The following is a 17,671-nucleotide window of genomic DNA, read 5'->3' as shown; positions in this document are numbered from 1 at the left end:
AGTCTCTCAGTTTTGGTTGTGATACGTAATAAACCATTCAAAGTGCCGTAGGTTGTTACTAGAAATTGCACAGAGTTTCTCTGCAGAGGAAAGTGATCTGTGTGTGCATGTGCAGAAAGTGAAATCATGCACCACATGTATATAAGGTTTACGATGCAAATGGATATTTTCCAGCACAGTCACTTTAAGTTATTTCTGGCTGCAACTAACGATTATTTTCTTGATTCATCTTACTTGTTTGGTTCAGAAAATGTAAAAAAAAAAAAGACAATGTTCTCATATGTCTTATTTTGCCCACAAAACAAAATTAATCAGTTTAAATGATTTCTATGTCATATGAAGCAAGGAAAGCAGAAAATATTCATATTTAAGAAGCTGAAAACTGTACAATTCATGTAATTTTACAGCTGACAGTAGTTCTCACAAATGTCACAATGGAGTCACTGAACACAGGCACAGAGAGTAACTGGCAGTGTTGGAGGGGAGTTGGCAGGCAACATGAGTAGCTGACCCTGTTGAAGCAGGAGGGGGAGGGAGGCTCTTGACTGAGACCAGTGGCCCCTGCAGTTGAAGGAAAACTGAGAGCAGCTGAGGTGATAACCAGTCTGGCTGCACGGGGGTGACGAGTGGTGCCATTACAGGAGATCATTTATGAAAGATGATATAAAGGAGAGTTCAGTAGCCACAACCCTTCAGTTTGAAAAGATGTGACCCACGAACAGCCTTATAACCGAGCAAGTCAGTCTCACAGTGGGAAACCACAACCTGAGGGGGAGACGCCTATTAAGGTCTGCAACCCGGTTACACACCACAAGTTAATCTGCAAAGCAAGTGGCTGTTGCTCTGTTGTTAACAAAGTGGACACATTAGTTTGTGATGCACGAACACATTAGCTGAGACAGGAAATGAGAAAGTGGGAAAAATTAGTAAGATTAACGAAAATAAAAGGCAAAAAGTTACATTCTAAGAGAAGGTAACAAGAGCTAAAAACTGACATTGGATTTCTCAGTGATCAGGTAAAACACTTCCACAGCCACCCACTCATCCAAGTGTGAATGCACTGGAGATAAAAGGATATGATACACTCCACAACACGAATAACTAATGACATGAATGTAAAAATGCTTATCTATGACGACAGGCTTAAAACAATTCCAAATATGTTGAGTTTTGTGATTTCCTGAGTCTCCAGCTAAAAACATAATTACCAGGATGTTCCTAGAGCTAAATATGACTCATGGAGAGCTTGGCCTGCCCACATACAGCAAGAGAAAAATAATATCACCTGCACCGTCTCTAATTGTACCAGCAGTGGGCCATTGGTCCACATGGTTGACGTATGTAGAGGTGGGTGTTAACGTCGTGCCACAAATATATTCCAGGATTCATTCACTCTGCTGCCCTGGAACTGGAACTGTGCAACATCACAGCGGAGTGCAACAGTATCACTGTTTTCTAGTCCATTCTACTCGATTCCAAGTGGATGCTCGTGTCAAATTTAAAAGGATTACCACGAGACATTCTTGAGATATTGCATTCACAAATTCACAAAAAGAACAGAACAAAACAAAACACCAGTGTACCAACAAGAGCCACAGAAGCCGCCTTTGACTGAGGCTTCACCCGATCAGTTTTTAAACCCACAGATCAAAAAACACACGCGGGATGAAAGAAACAATTAGACATGAGTCACAACATCCTGCCCAGACGAGGGAGGGAGGGAGGGAGGGAGAGATAAGGAGGGAGAGAGAGAGAGAGCGATGTAGCAACAGGAAAGAAAATGAGAGAAAAAGAGTGATAGATTGAGTGGGATGAGAGTGGAGCAAGGTGGATAAAGGAAAACAGGAGGAACACATGAGAGAAATGGGTGGGAGGAGGGTGAGGAAAAGGAAGAGAAGAACGACCTGAGGGACTGAGGGAAGGGAGAGAGAGAGAGGGGTGATGTGAGATGGATGAGTAGAGAGAAAACAGCTGGTGTTAAAGAAAATATTCTCATATCATATTAATGTATAATATTGAATAATACGTAACAGATGGGGTATTTTTACCGCCTACTCTTCAAAGACATTGACAAATCACTATATTGCATTTACTGCAGTGGTGGTTGCTTGTCTTTGAACGAGGGGAAGCTCATTTCAGGCCCAGTTATTTATAAAACCTTACATTGCAGTACACACAGTATAAATCCTGTGCCCCCCTTTCCATTTGCTATTAAAATATAGGTGACACAGATATTATCAGTATTTGTAACATTTGTAGTTTTCTTTTAAATAAATTGCTTTCAAGGCTCAAATAACTTGTGAAGTTGAAGTGTTGAGGCAAAGTGCGTGTGCTGTGAGAGACCTAGATATTCCATCTTCTGTACTCTATTTGCGCAAAGTATTTGTGAAGCAAATAAACCAACAAAAAACACAAGCATTTGACTTGACCTTTGTCAATTTGGCAAACAAATTCTAATCAGGCCGAATCACTTCATCCTGGGAGAGAGAAAGAGAGAGAAGTCTCACATGTGTAGGCAAGTATAGGTCGTATGGTGTTCCAGAGTCGACATCAATGGCGTGGAAACCGGACAGGGACCCGTAGATGACTTTCAACCTCTGACCTTCCTCCACAGTCAGGTCAACAGACAGTGGTTTTTGAGGCAAAGATCTGAATGACTTGACAAACAAACACACATACTGTTCAGAATAGGACTTGTGAAGATGGGGAGAATGTGAACATCTTATGAGAGTCTGAGGAGCATTTTTCAGAAGATGGACGTGCTACTGTATCACCTGAGAACAAGTGTATTTCTAGTCTTTCCTGAAGAGAGAGGGTTAAACTATGTAGTGTAGAAGCAAAAGTAGCCCACACCACGAGGGACAAGAAGAAATGGGACACGGCTCTGTTCAGCTGGGATGTGTCATGCCGTGTGTGTATGTGGAAGTGTCTCTTTGTGAAAATGACCCTAATAGTTTGTTGTCTCTGTCTATCAGTGTCCTAGATATGCAAGACAGAAGGACAGAAGACAACATTGTAAGCCTGTTAGGCCTGGCTTATCTTTACCATGGGTTAGGGTTAGGCCTTTCCACAGTTTCGTCCATATTAAAACGAAGGTCTGCGTCAGTCCAGCGCTGCACACACGTGTACTCAATCTCACATTCCATTTTTATTGTGACGATTTCTCACCAGGAGTCTTTTTATTGTTTGAGTGGTGTGGGTGTTTGTTTGTGGTGGTTACCATCTTTGACAAAAAAATGTAGTGTGCCTTTAACTGGACTGGAATTGGCATAATGTACCTGATGCAGACTCTAGTGTAACTTTGTGAGAAGAACATTGTGAAGCCAAACAGACGATGGATGAAGGGATGGATTCATGGACAAAGTATGAATGTGTGTCTATTAGGGCTGGGCGGTTTACACTGTTTTTAAATTACAGTGATACATTTTCAAACAGGAATACAATAATTCAGAGGGGAGGAGAGTAGAGCTGCGCAAGCTGACAGAAGTGGAAGTGTTGTCCTTAGAACGCATTATTTTTACACTAAATGGCACCGAAACTGAGATTGGGTTGTGGGGGTAGCAGCTCTAGCAGGGGGCCCCAGACTTCCCTTTCCCTGGCCACATCGTCTAACTCTGACTGGGGGATCCTCAGGCGCTCCCAGGGCAGCGAGGAGATATAATCTCCTCACCTTGGACTGCCCCTTTTTATAATTGTGATTTTGTTGTATCACACGCACACTGGCAACAGTGAACAGTAAATGCATATGTAAATGTTGGTGGCACTAGATTGAATGCTGATAGTTAACCAGAGTTATGATGATTTATCCAGATTTTACCTATTCGTGCAATATTTCTTAAAATGTTTCATTGGTCACAAAAGAGTAACATGGACAGACAAACAGAACATTGTGTTGATACAGAAAAATCTTTCTATAATTTGTAACTAATCACATGTGGTGTGTATACAATAATCTCTATAATCAGATTACAGGTCAGTAAGTGAAATACTCTGAAATGTAACCAACCTTGAAGGCCATGAACTTGTGGTAGGGTTTCGGGGCCCAGGCGTACACTTCCACAGCGTTCTTCAGAGCAATCACTAGAAACTTTATTTTCTCGTAACGCACTGAAAAACAAATTTAAAGGTAATAAATCTGAGGTGCATGAATGTGCCTTAAAGGAAGTGATTCATGTTTTGTGCTTCACAGTCGACAGCACTTAACCAGTGAAACAATGTTCACTTACCCACTTTATAGTGGACACAACCCTCCAGGTCACCTACTGAAGTCCAACCTAGTCTCTTCTCCACCTCTGGGTCATTATGGAGGATTTTGTTCCTCAACCAGGACAGGTAGTACAGGCGGAGTTTGTTCTTTTTACCTGCACACAGAGAGGGGTGGAGTTGTTTAGATGATGATTAATTTATGTGTAGTAATTATGTAAAGACACACACAGGTCTGTACTAAACAATAACAAATACACAACAAACAGGAATGAATCACTTGTATCGACTGGGGAAAGATTCGACTTGTAACTCTGCTCAAAGGGAAGGATTCTATCCTTTAATCCTTTCACTAATCTCACATTTATTTCTCAGTGTCCTTGCTGTGAGTCACAGCTTAGGGTAAGATTTCTGATAAGTTTAGATGGCATAATCAAATAAAATGTTAGGTTTTGCAAGGCCAGAAAATGTACAGATTTCAGAAGAATCTACATCAAACAAGAAGACAGAAAATTGTAGCCCCTGTATGGTATTTGGAGTTATGTCAGTGCATCCTACATAACATTTACCTGATATAGTGATGAGAACATTAAGACCCTCCAGCACGTCCATCTGCTGAAACCTTCGTCTGCTGATGAGAGAGTAGACTTTCCCTTGACCACTTCGGTCCAGTAGCCACAGACCATTCTCTGTCCCCACCAACAAGTTCACACCTACACCGCAAAACAGAGACAATATTTACACCAATAAACAGCAGACTGTGCCATGCAACAATCCCACACTGACTCCAGCCAACATGTATATATTTCAAGGTATGAACTACAAACCCCATAGTCCAGCACAGAGAACCTCTGTGTTGAATTTCTTCTTGTATTTGCGGATCTCTGGAGAGTCGCTCTGTGGTCGAATGTTGGTCGGGTTCACGTTCACCACAGAGCCTTTCCTGTGGTTCTCTCGCTTGACTGGCTCATCCTTACCGCCTGCTACACAAGGACACACAATAAACAAGAACTAAATAAACATCTCCCTCGCTCCGTCTCATGACTACCTCACAGCAACTGTGTTCCATACAGTGTATTGTTGTGGATGCATGTAAATGTACTCACTCGGGCTCTGTGGTGGTGAAGATATGGGGATCAATCTTGGATCGATGAAGGACAAGAAGGAGGAAGAGGAAGATGAGGAGGTGTTTTTTCCATGAGGACTGCCAGCAGCCTGATGAGAACAACAACAAAACAGACATTTATTTCATATCACATTGTGGATTTATTTTTTATTTTTTTAAATGTTTATATAAATAGTTTAAAAACCTTTATTTTTGAGGACAAAGGAAACACATATTACAGTATGTCAGTACAAATTAGAGTGCACCTACACTGTGCTGCCATTTCCCTCTAGTGTAAAAATGTAGCTGGTGCAACTGCTGAGTTATTCCTTCTGACATTTAAATTGCTTTGACAAAACACAGTGATCTCAAATGATATTTGAACTTGAACGGAGAATTGTCTCTCGTCTCCTTCGGTCATTCACCCTGTTATCATAAAAATGATATGTCTTCATGAGGTCCAACAAAATTCCTGAAGTTCCAAAGCTGACACATTGCTTTAACTTGAACTCAGAAGCAGAATCAGTAGTTGTTGACCATGGATGTATTGATTGAATATAACATTTCTGAACACAACCTCTGCAGTAGTGCGAACTGAAGGATAACTGGGAGAAATAAGGCATGAAATAAATGACTGACAAAAGTCAATATGCTGTTTGTGTGTTTATAGGGGTGTGTGTGTTCCGCCATGTATGTCCTTGTAGTAAATGATTCCTACCAGATTTGCATTGAGTTCCTGATGTGTGGCGCATCGAGGGGCTGTGGGCAACTGCGAGTAGCTGAGTTCATGTGTGTGTTGCTGTTGCCCCAGTGCATTACGGGTAGGACTGGAGGGAGAGGTTTTCTGCAGAAGGTCTGGCAGCAGGTAGTTATCATCTGAACCCATCCGTGAGGACTGTACAACACAACCACACAGGCACACATACATCATTTTAGTAACTGAAGGCTTGTGAAGGAGTGGCTGAACAGTCGTAACAGCCTCTTTGCTCCTGTCTCCCTTACTTTGTTTTTAATTTAAAGGTCCAGTGTGTAACATTTAGGAGGATTTATTGGCGGAAATTTAATACACTACCCAGAGGTATGTTTCTTTAAGTGTATAAAAGCTTTTAAATTAAATCACTGTGGTTTTCGTAGCTTAAATATATAACTTTTGGCAGGGCTTTGCTTTGCAGAGGCCACCGTCTGGCGCTGCCATGTTGCAGAAGCAGCTTTGATGGACAAACCAGCTATAGTGCGTGTTGTGCATAACGTTACGTAAGTGTAAGCTTACTACGAAAAGACTGGTAATAAACAGAAATATGAATCCATATGTGTGTGAGTGTGTGTGAGCAGGGTACCTGGTGGAGATTGTGGTGAGGTTGCAGGACGATACCATCAGGGATTCCTCTGAAGTGTTTCCCTTTTCCATTGCACAGAGCAGACCTTGAAGCACAGGCAGAAGAAGAAGAGAGTCTGACTTCAAATGTTGCAATTATAAGTTATGAATAAAATATAACATAAAAACAAGGTAGCTTAACTTACTGGACTTGACAGCAGAACCAGCAGAGATTTAATTAATGTCAAAAATAATAAAGACTCTAATAGTTTTATCTCACCATAAGCAGAAAAATAAATGCAATATATTATGATAATAATACTATTTGCTTTTCTTCCCCACATTTGTGAGACTATAAAAAATTTTTTTTTCAGATTTTGTTTGTTCCTTTTTTAAATATTCAGCTGTGGATGGCCCAGTAAACCCTTCATAGAGACATGAAGCTACCTCTAACAAGGACTGTATTTTAAAGCTGTCAGAAGAGTAAGTGTAGCTGGAGTTTAGTGGTGTGCAGAAACTGTTTCCACTTATACAGTAAGCTTGCTCAGCAGAATTCTGAGTGACTCTTCAGACCAATTCTCTACTAGTTCAAAAAACTTCACAATATGCTGTCTCATCTGCAGCATGTAACAAATGATAATAATGAGGCTCAACACTCTCATGATAATCATGAGAAAGTACGTTTTTCAGGTGAAGTATTTGATTAACTTGCATCAACAATGCTTGAAACAATACAATGATCAAAAAGCAAATATTATACTGATGATGAAGATCTCACCTGCTCCTCTCTTCCTCATCACTGCTACTGATCTCATCACTGGAAGATGAGTATTCTGTGGCTTTGTTCAGGCGGACGGGACCAGATTTGACAGCCTGTGCGATTGAAGTGAGGCACAGTGTGAGTACATGAGGTGATGCTAGGTCAGGAAGAGGAAGGAAATGACCAATAATTGTTTCATTTCAATGTCATGTCCTCTGCTGTAACCAGTTACCCTGCAATTGTGGAACCTTCCAGAACAGTGTTCACTGTATCACCTTTCAGCAAACTGTCCCAACGTTTTTGAGTGAGTTGCAAGCATCACATTCTATTTCTTTTTAAATGTTACAATATACCAGTAGGTTTCTTGGTGAAAACATTTCATGTTCTTCCTTATAGGTTATCTTATCTGTTAAAATAAGAGTCAGGTCATTCAACAAATGACACAATCCAGATTTTATGGCATTTTTTTATGGAAATGGGGCTGAATATATCTGTCACCCAACAGCAGCATCACTTACTTGTGTATGTCCACTGGTTATGTTTTCTTGTGTGTTTCTGTGCTGCTGTAGACGGTGATGGAGAAGAGGACTCTCCAGCTTGAAGTAACCTATCACAAAAGCAACACAAAAAAATGAACAAAAAACAATGAACCAGATCACGTTTAAGGTGAGATGACCTTAGTGATACTTCTTTGCTAAATATATTGATTAAACAAGCCATAATGTTGGTCACATTTATAGATTTGCTGGCCATAACATGGTATCATAATCTTTTGCTGCAGCTTTTTCTCAGTTACAGAAATAGCAGACAAAAGACTATTCACCACAGTGAAGCTGCATGAGTCTCCAGGAGAATCTCTCATCTGTCGCTCTAAACAAAGATGGCTGAGGCCAGAGGCCAAACTGTGTGGGCGATTTCAAATCTTTTTTCCTCCTAAATACACACTGAGACCGACTTTGCAAACACATTTCCCCTGGTCCTCCTCTCTACTCTCTATCGCTCCCCATTGCTGCAACAGCAGTTTCCTTGCTTCTAAGCACAGAAGAAATAAATGAAACATCTCTTTCTTTCCGTAGACACAGGAACGTATTACTCTGTTGTGTGTTCTCACTGTTTAGAGCTAGTGTATATGTTGTGCATGGCGTTTGTGGAGGGTTGGGTGTGACTGCTTGCATGTTGTGTGTAGTGTGTGTGTGTATTTATGGGAATACAGTCTAGGGTGTGCATTGTGTGTGTGTGTGTGTGTGTACTTGGCTCCAAAAATGTGCGTTTGGGGTGTGTCGGCTGAGCAGGAAACCAATGACTTAAGTCAAATAACCAAGATGAAAGAACATGAGGTCTGACTTTTACTCGACACACAGCAGACAACAACAGGTTTGGGCTGACTGTTCATACAGCAAAAAACATTGAAAGATGCTGAGTCAAGGCTTCACAGACCTGGGTGGTTGCTGCTGCTGCTGCTGCTCGAGGAGTCTCCCTGGAATACAGACCTTCCTCCTTTATCTGCGCCAGACACTGGACCGCCACTAGATGGAGACACACACACGCGCACATGCAGTGTGATGTGACAAAAAGATGGTACAATGAAGGAGTTGATTGAGATATGATCTATACATATTAATGATAAATACTTCATGCTGCTCAATGACCCAAATTTCTCACCATTACTTTTACATGATCAAAAGAGATCATCCAAGCTCAACTAATCTAATTTACCCGTGACAGATTGTCCTCTAATACTATATGCCAGTATGCTAAGTAATAATGTAACATAAACCACCATCTTGATAAAAACCTAGGGTTACATTACCAAAGATGAAAAATAACAATGTATTTGGGGCAACTCTTCATACTGGTGTCATTATATCGAAAAAATGCAAACTATACCTATATATTTGAAGCTTTAGGCAACCAGCTTAGCTAATGCTTACTTTTTAAATCAGCCTGTGAGTGTAGAAGTACCGCACTGTAATAAGACAGTGTTTTGTAGTTAATTACATGAAACCAGCGAGGGGAAGTAATGCGAACATCACTGTGACATGTGAATTGTTGTGTGAACAGCTGGGTTTCTCTTCGCTACTTCCTTTAATCTTGTAAGGTCTCGTGTCTCGGGATAATGTACTGTATGTTGTGAAATGGTGCAATACAAATAAAATTTGATTTGTTTTGATGTGTTATTAGCAGAGCAGCTGGTGGACGAATGCAAATGGGTTTGTTTCAATAGATTGATGCTCAACAGTGTTATAATGTAGTCAGTCAGTCAGTCATCATCTACCGCTTTATCCTCCACCAGAGGGTCGCGGGGGTGCTGTGCCAATCTCAGCTACATCGGGCGATAGGCGGGGTACACCCTGGACAGTTCGCCAGTCCATCGCAGGGCCACACACAGATAGAGACAAACAACCATTCACTCTCACACTCACTCCTATGGTCAATTTAGAGTGTCCAGTTTACCTAATCCCCACATTGCATGTTTTTGGACTGTGGAACCCAGAGAGAACCCACACACACGGGGAGAACATGCAAACTCCATGCAGAAAGGCCCTTATTCCAACCGGGGCTCGAACCCGGGTCTTCTCGCTGCAAGGCGAGAGTGCTAACCACTACACCACTGTGTGGCCAACAGTGTTATAAGTAAAACAAAATTATTCTCAAGCTACAATAAAAACTGCATATATTTCTATATTGTACAATAACACAAGTTTAATTAAAACAGAAGAAAAATATAATCTACGCTGCTAAATGCTGATGGAGGATGTTTCCCTGTAGGTTTAATCATTCTTGACACGCAGCAACAAAGAAGCTTTGTGAAAACAGAGAAAGAGAAAACTCAGCTCTTGTTAGAGTCACAAGTCTCTTTGTTGAGTGTGTGTGCACAGTGAATACAGTGCAGCCTACTGTACCTTGAAGCCGCCCTCTTGTGTCCCATCACCAACTCTCTACAGTAGAACTTGGAGGTAGTGCGTTCTGGCACCTGTAGTAACACATGACACAGACTTATTAACAACATGTAGTTAATGAACAGACAAAGACGGCAGCCTCCTGGTGGTCTTCACTTCTTGTTTTCACATTCTAAAGAGCTCTTAACAACGATTTCTAGTCTTGCCCAAAGGGGGCTCTGCTAATTAGAGGGAGTTTGCTGCAGTTATGATGTGGATAACAACTTAACAGTGCCTGAAAAGCTGCAAAGCAAAGTGCACTAAAATCTTTAATAAAAAAGTGGGAAACTTTTATGACAGGGAATCTAATGAGAACATTTAACATTTAGTCAATTGTGTCCAAACGTTACATATGGTGTGGAAACATCACCTGAGTCATCAACATTTCTCAACCTTCCTTCACAACATTGCATTGGTGAATGACAAAGGCAGCAAAATGAAACCCATACTACATCAGTCTATTCGAGTGTTGAAAAGAGCTGATGTTTCAACATATGATTCTTCTCAAACTCTGTGCTACCAACCAGCTGGTGACCTTTTAAACTCTCATCTTCTAGGCCACATGACCCAAATACAGAGGAAGACACACCCAGCAGAGCAGGAAGAGAGCAGTGGGACTATGCATCACCCTCTGACAAGTTGCCCACATCCTGCATCTGTCCCTCCTGAACATACCCACGGCAAGCTCGGTGCCCAGTGTTTCCTGTCTCTTATTGTGGCACATGCATGAAATGTTTGATGATTATTATTTTTTTGTTTGTTTTAAATCAGTGTTTGTTGAGGAATCAGAGATAGTAAAGTTTTGTTTAATCAAATAACTCAACAAAGCTTCCAGTATACTGGGTTGATTTCAAACAGCTGTGAAAATTCTAAAATGCATTTTGTTGTTGCTTTTAAACACTTTATAAGGCCACTCCAGTCTATTACAGCAGCTCCAGACACCACACTGAGGTCACAGGAGAGAGTAGTGAGTTATTAAGTGCTCTATCGACTCCATATGGCCTCCTGTTAGCTCAGCAGCATAACATAGCAAAACAGACAGCTTTAAAGGGCTCCCCTCCCCTCTCTGAAGTGGTTATTAGTTGCTTTATCAACTCCATATGGTGTTGGTTTAGTAAATAGACCTAATAGCATATTCACTTAGCAAAACACCTAGTGGAGGAGCGGTGGGAGAGAATGTGAAGGATATATTTTGGAGAAAGTAAGGTGTGTTTAGGAGATGAGGAGATGGTTTTAGTTAGAGGAAGTTAGTTAGTTAAAAATGTCACTCCCTTGCGACCGGTGTAAATAAAAAAGAGCTGCTGGATGTCCTCCATTGTTGTGTTGCATTCAATGTCGTTGTTTGTTGTCATCGCACTGGTACAACGTCACGCTACGTATCTTGCTGACGTGGCCATCGGGCCAAGTCAAAACGCAAGCCTGACCCAGGGCTTTACCATTTCAAACTGTATCATACGGTACCAAAGTGAACCATACCTTGATGTAAACACAGCTTTAGAGTAGACAATAGTGCTGAATGGGCATAACAGCTATGAAACAGCATGACAACAAGCTACACATGGAGCCTTCAGCCTACTCTGACTTCTCGCCACCTCTGTTGATGGATCTAAATGGAAAATAGGGTTGGGACAGGTCATCAAAAGAATCCTTCAGTGCTTAACTGGATGCAACTTTGAATACTTCTCAAAGTACAAGATGAACAAAAGTGATGTGCAAGATAACAAAAGATGTCAAAGCAGATTAGGAGCCAGCAACCTCTAAAATCCAGTAGGAATACTTGAAAAAAGGCACTTTGATTATAGGATGGGCATGAGTATTTGATTATCCGCTTGATTATAAAGTTACTGTGACTAAACATGATATATTTAAAAGATACAAAACACATGTTTTATCAGCGATTGCATTTATAAAAAACGCAATGATTACCTTCTTTGTGGTGAATCTTTTATCACAGGATGGCAGCGGCAGCAAGCATTGAGTTAGTGGTTTTCATGTGTGTTTGCAGAAGTAATGATATTTAAGAAATCTCTTGAATGTATCTTTAAGTTTAACATGCTGTAAATCCCACAGAGGTCTTTAAATGCATCTTATTAGCTGCTCCTATTAACTCAGCACACTGTGAATCCTGCATTACGTTCACTAGATCTCATGAGCTGGAGTTATGAATATTTCTCGTGTAATACCAATGTTCAAACAGCATTTTTGTTAAAAATGCTCATCCCTACTTCTGATATTATAAAGTTACGTACAAGTATGTAAGTGACATTTCATGTTAATTTTGATGTCATAAAAAAATAACACCGTCCTTCTTCCCAGCACAAGACACATATCAACATTATGCCAACCCCGTGATGTGTCACCACTTCAATGGCTTCACGTGCAAACAAAATTTGCCAACATCATATGATGCACACTGCATCCTGTGCAATGGCAACAAGTTCCCTTTTTTTAAGGAGAAGAAAACAGACAGTGGTCAATGCCTGTAACCCCAAAGCTTTGCTCAGGAGCAACAAGGAGAGTTGTTACTCACTTTGGGAGGTGCACCAGTCGGGTCCCAGAAAACATCATCACTGAGGGACATGGGAGAGAATGGGGACAGGGGGGAAAGAGCCATATCTGACATAGAGCTGCTGTGAGGGGTGTCTCGACTAGACCGCAGATTGGCATTCTGGGAAAATAAAAAGTAAATGCATGGTTAACATATAATACTGAAACTATAATATTTTAAACCCGGTAAATATAGGAGAGAAAAATAGCTCAAAATAGTTCCCAGTAGTCTAGAGTATATTCAAAGGAAAAAGTGATTTGTTAAAATTGGTTTACCTGGCTGAGATGAGCTCTCTGCATGGCTGGCGTACAAGGACTAGAGCTGCTCCCAGAGCCCAGCCTTGAGTGCACCTGGCTGGGAAGACCAGCAGCCAAGAGCAGCCTGGCCAAGTTTGATTCTTGGACGTCCATCTGAAACAGAACACACATAAAACATATGCACGACTGTGTGTGTGTGTGTGTGTATTTGTATGTGTATCCTTGTGAGAACCAACAATAGTATGAACTGTAGGAAGCAGGGACATTTTCAAGTGAAGTATGGTCAGGGTTAGGTTAAGAATTAAGCATTTAGTTGTGATGGTGAAGGTTAGGGTAAGGCATGCATCATGTCTATGAGTTACCCTCATAGTGAGATAGCTATACAAAAAACTGTGGTGTCTTAAACAATGCAGAGATAAAGAATAAAGATAAATAAAGCTAAATCAAGCTAGATTAAGATAAAGAATCTTGATTGACGGAGATGGTAATTAAAATCAAAACTGTAACTTTCCACTTTTAAAAGTCCAACTTTTGTAAAAGAATGCTTTAACTCTTTTGTCATTGAGTTAAAGATTTTTTACACATAAAATGTCTTACTGTACAAATCTATTGAAACATCTGGAATCAAAACAAAAACAAAAATAAACTTTGTTCTTTTAAAACTTACAACGCCTTAGGCAGACACTTCCAACATCCTTCCAATTGGCAGTTTGACAATACCTTCTGGAAATTACACTTTGAGTTTAGGTACTGTGCTGAGCATAGACAGTGTGCACCACATATGTCATAATGCATTTACGTGGAGAAAAACATACATGAACCTGATGCATTTATCAGAACCTTAAAGTACATTTTAATGTTAAATTAGGATTTTAGAGTAACAAGGAGAAAAGACACAGGTGGGAGAATGTCATCACTGTAGAGCACATGCCCAACTCTGCCCTCACTTGTTTCTTGATTTGAATAGTGTCTGTCTAAGATATTGCTTAAATTATCCAGGCTTGTGTGACTGTTAAGTTCAAGAGCTATGTCTGCTCAGATAAGAATGATGAGTGGATAGAGTGGACAAACCAAGTAAGAGGATGAAAGGATGATAAGGGATATAAAGGAGAGTAAAGATGGACAAAACACATAAAATCTGGATGAGGAAAAAAGGACACACAAGGAAAAGAACTTGAAGACTGTGCAGGAGAAACTGAGAGTGGAAAAAGTGGGATGTCTAGGTGACTAAATGCTGGATGGCTGAGGATGGCAGGGTTTTACCGCTGAGCGCTGGCTGTTTGCAGGGCGGCTGGGCGAGGAAGCAGCAGCAGCAGCAGCAGCAGCGGCGGCGGCAGCAGCAGCGGCAGCAGCAGCAGCTGCTGTGCTCCCACTTTTAGCTGTTAGCTTCTGGACAGCTGCCACAGGCTTTTCTCTCTGCCTCTGTCTCTCTCTTTCTCTCTCTCTCTCCCTGTGTCTGTGGTCGTGCTGCAGCGACAGGAGCTGGGTTTGGTCCTTGGGCAGGGTGCGGTGGGATCTTCTGGCCGCTGAGGGCTGCTGATGCTGGGCCACAGTCTGGGGCTTGGACTGTGGCTGTAGCTGAGGCTGGGACTTAGTCTGAAGCAGTTGGTTTGGAGCCACGGCTCTCTATGTAGCAAACACGAAAAGCACATATAGAAACGAGCAGGACCTGGGAGTGTCAACGTGTATTGTGAGGATAAAGTATGCAAAAATAAATGTGACACAGAAAGTATTTTTTTTTTAGGATATTCGGTAACTGAACTGATTTGTTTCCTCTGAAGTCAAATTTGATTAGCTAGTGTTGTTCATACAAAGTCTTTGTCTTATTCTCAATTTGCTTATTAGCTATTTTTATGTGAACAAATCAAATGAACTAAATTATGTCCCATTGTAAACCAAGAGTTTCATTTTCAATTGATTATAATTTCTCTTTCCAAAATTAGGTATAATAAAATATTTTAATATTTCTAGCTGAAGGACATCAGTGTCAAGTTACATAATTAGCATACTTACAAAAATAAGCTAATCAAATTTTACTTCAGAGGAAACAAATCAGTTCAGCTATTTATTATTATTATATTACAGCTTCCAATGAGTCAAAATATTGCAACAGCAATAACTTTTAAAGCTGTGCAGGGTAGAGAAATGGATGTTGGATGTTTACTTTGACAGGTCCCATCAACACTTACTTTATCTAGTTTCATTATATTATATTATTTATTATTATTATTGTTTTCAGTGCAAATCAGTTGAATGTTGTGACTGCAGGGGTTAAAAAGTGGCTACTCCCATGTTCTGTGAAAAGTCTGTCAACAAATGCACAAAAAAACCTCATAAAGCATAAACTGGATTGTCAAGCTTGGGCCACAAACACAGTGAGACAGAAGCTGATGTGTTTCACTTCTTTGTGAAAAAAAACAGATCAACACATTATCGAGATATAATTGCAGTCAGTGAAGCAGCTGGCATAATACTAGCTGAAGTTTGTGGAGATCAGGACGAGACTGCGCTCTGGGTTTGTCCTAACCGTGCAGCTAAGATGCACGTAAACAAACTATGCAGGCTTATTCCATGTGCTGTACTTTAACAGGAGTTCACACAGAAACACTGAGTGTGTGGTTAAAGTAAGTGTTTAAGATTCTTTCCTGTTTACTGTTACAAGCCTTTTAGTTCATCCCAATTCAGCAGAAGAGAGAGAAATTTGGGTGTGCACACTTTCCAAAATGTGAACATGGCTGACACATGACAAGTGGTTGAGGTTAGATTCAAGTGAATACTGCCCTAGCAAAAAAACACAATGAGATTTAATGCCATTTTCTTAGGAATGAGAGGACAACAGAGGACACACATAGAACTGAAATACTCAGCAGGCCATTGTAACACATCAGTTTTCTCAGAGCAAGATCTGTTTTTCACAGCAATACAAAACAAGTCATGCCAGCCCTCTGCAATTTACCATAATTACTCCTGAAGAATGGTAACTCCAACAAGAATGCCTAGTTGCTGTATTTGGTGACACCCAAATTAGTCCATCTCATGTTTTATCATATATTTTGTCAGTTGATTAGAGAAGCAAAGTTTTATTGAACTGCCATTTGTTTACTTGATATTGCGCAAATTAAAGCAGCTAAACCATAATGCAATTAAAATTGATTTAGAATACCAGTTCACAACCTGACTGTAGACGGAGGTCTCCAACTGTAAAGTGCCAATCTATTTTCACAAACATCTCAACAACTACAACTCACCAAGAGACTGTAATTTAATCTGAATTGTATTTCGACACAAGAACAACTGCATGTTGAAGCAGAGCTAATATTACAGAGTCATTGTGATGGTTAAATGGTTTGTTTTGTGGGGAGATTGAGGACTGTCTCCACTCCCCCTACTGTCTGTTAGTGGAAAACCAGCCTTGCATGATCAGGGCCGCCAACCCTCCTCAGAATCAGGAGGTCTCATAGAGGGTTCACAAGAAACACAAACGGCAGAGCCGGTGAAAAAGAAGCAGAGAAAACTGTTGTCAGAGGAAAGCGAGAAAGGCACCGTTAATAAAGGTAAAGTGATAAGCCTTCTGTGTAAGAAGGAGTTTGCTTACCACCAAAGCAGCTCAAGTTTAGCCTACCACGTCAATGCAAAGCACCCAGTCGCGTGTGCAGCCATAGCAAAGCTCTTCGCCAAACTTAACTGGAGGAGAACACCCCACGTATGAGCAAGTCTGCGACCGACAGGCTACTTTCTTGACCCTTTCGAGAACTACGTCAAAAAAATACACTCGGCCTGGAACTAGTAAAAGTAGTAGTACTAATACAAGTTAGAACAAGTAGAAGTGGAACTAGTCGACAGGCAAATAGGCTTGGAATGTTTGTATACAATGAAAGGGTCTATATGGACCTGATGTTTTATTTGATTTGTATTTTATAATTATTTGGAGTTTGACAAAAGAACACAGCGGAATGTAAATGGCTGCATCTGTTGAAGTTTGTTAAAACAATAAATTACTTAGAAAAGCCACATTTTTGTTACATATCAATCTTCTGGTCGGCCACAATAATGTAATAATGAATTTAAATGAAAATACCTCAAATTGAGGGCTTTTCTAAGTAATTTTTAGGTGAGATTAAAACAGAGATTAATTAGATCAATTAATTACAGATCATAATTAATTAATCTCTCAATTTTTTGAGGGCACTAGTAAAAATATGTACTCCTTAACTGTAGGGGGAGCTCCGTATAGAAAAACAGCATGCAAATTTCCGCTTTAAAATGACCAGCAAGACTGCATGTTGAAGATAAATAATAAATAAATAAATAAAAGTTTGTGATTATAAAAAGCTCCACAAAAATAATTGTTAGTTTCTATCTACTTTAATTTCCCACAGCTACAGCTACTATTAAGCAAAAGTCAAGAGGTCCTCTCATTATACCACAGGATCATAACAACATCAGGGCAGAGAGGGGAACCACTTTGGAGGCAGAAACAGAGAAAGTGTTTTCAGAAAACAGCTAAAGCAAAAGGAGACATGGTGAATTTGTGAGCCTGCAAA

At 40.4% G+C, this 17,671-nt stretch overlaps 1 protein-coding gene across 5 annotated transcripts in view; it reads right to left on the bottom strand.

Annotated features, from left to right (window-relative positions):
• The window catches only part of si:zfos-2326c3.2 (misshapen-like kinase 1), a 59,835-nt gene that overhangs the window by 7,025 nt on the left and 35,139 nt on the right, over positions 1-17,671 (bottom strand). For 2 of the 5 annotated variants that reach the window (XM_058649398.1, XM_058649399.1), the window contains exons 16-30: positions 14,391-14,753; positions 13,146-13,280; positions 12,853-12,990; positions 10,287-10,357; positions 8,821-8,909; positions 7,902-7,990; positions 7,402-7,496; positions 6,646-6,730; positions 6,027-6,203; positions 5,310-5,418; positions 5,031-5,186; positions 4,773-4,916; positions 4,227-4,361; positions 4,007-4,107; positions 2,508-2,657 (exon numbers count right to left, since the gene is read on the bottom strand). In XM_058649398.1, coding sequence (XP_058505381.1) covers positions 2,508-2,657; positions 4,007-4,107; positions 4,227-4,361; positions 4,773-4,916; positions 5,031-5,186; positions 5,310-5,418; positions 6,027-6,203; positions 6,646-6,730; positions 7,402-7,496; positions 7,902-7,990; positions 8,821-8,909; positions 10,287-10,357; positions 12,853-12,990; positions 13,146-13,280; positions 14,391-14,753 — 2,037 coding nt within the window. The remainder of the gene's footprint in view (positions 1-2,507; positions 2,658-4,006; positions 4,108-4,226; positions 4,362-4,772; positions 4,917-5,030; positions 5,187-5,309; positions 5,419-6,026; positions 6,204-6,645; positions 6,731-7,401; positions 7,497-7,901; positions 7,991-8,820; positions 8,910-10,286; positions 10,358-12,852; positions 12,991-13,145; positions 13,281-14,390; positions 14,754-17,671) is intronic. The other 3 variants (XM_058649400.1, XM_058649401.1, XM_058649402.1) reach the window with 3 other exon arrangements.

The sequence above is a fragment of the Solea solea genome, chromosome 14, assembly GCF_958295425.1.
Source record: "Solea solea chromosome 14, fSolSol10.1, whole genome shotgun sequence".
In the NCBI taxonomy this organism is placed as follows: Eukaryota; Metazoa; Chordata; class Actinopteri; order Pleuronectiformes; family Soleidae; genus Solea; species Solea solea.
Note: the sequence above shows the minus strand (reverse complement) of the source record. Positions and strands in the feature narration are given on the sequence as shown.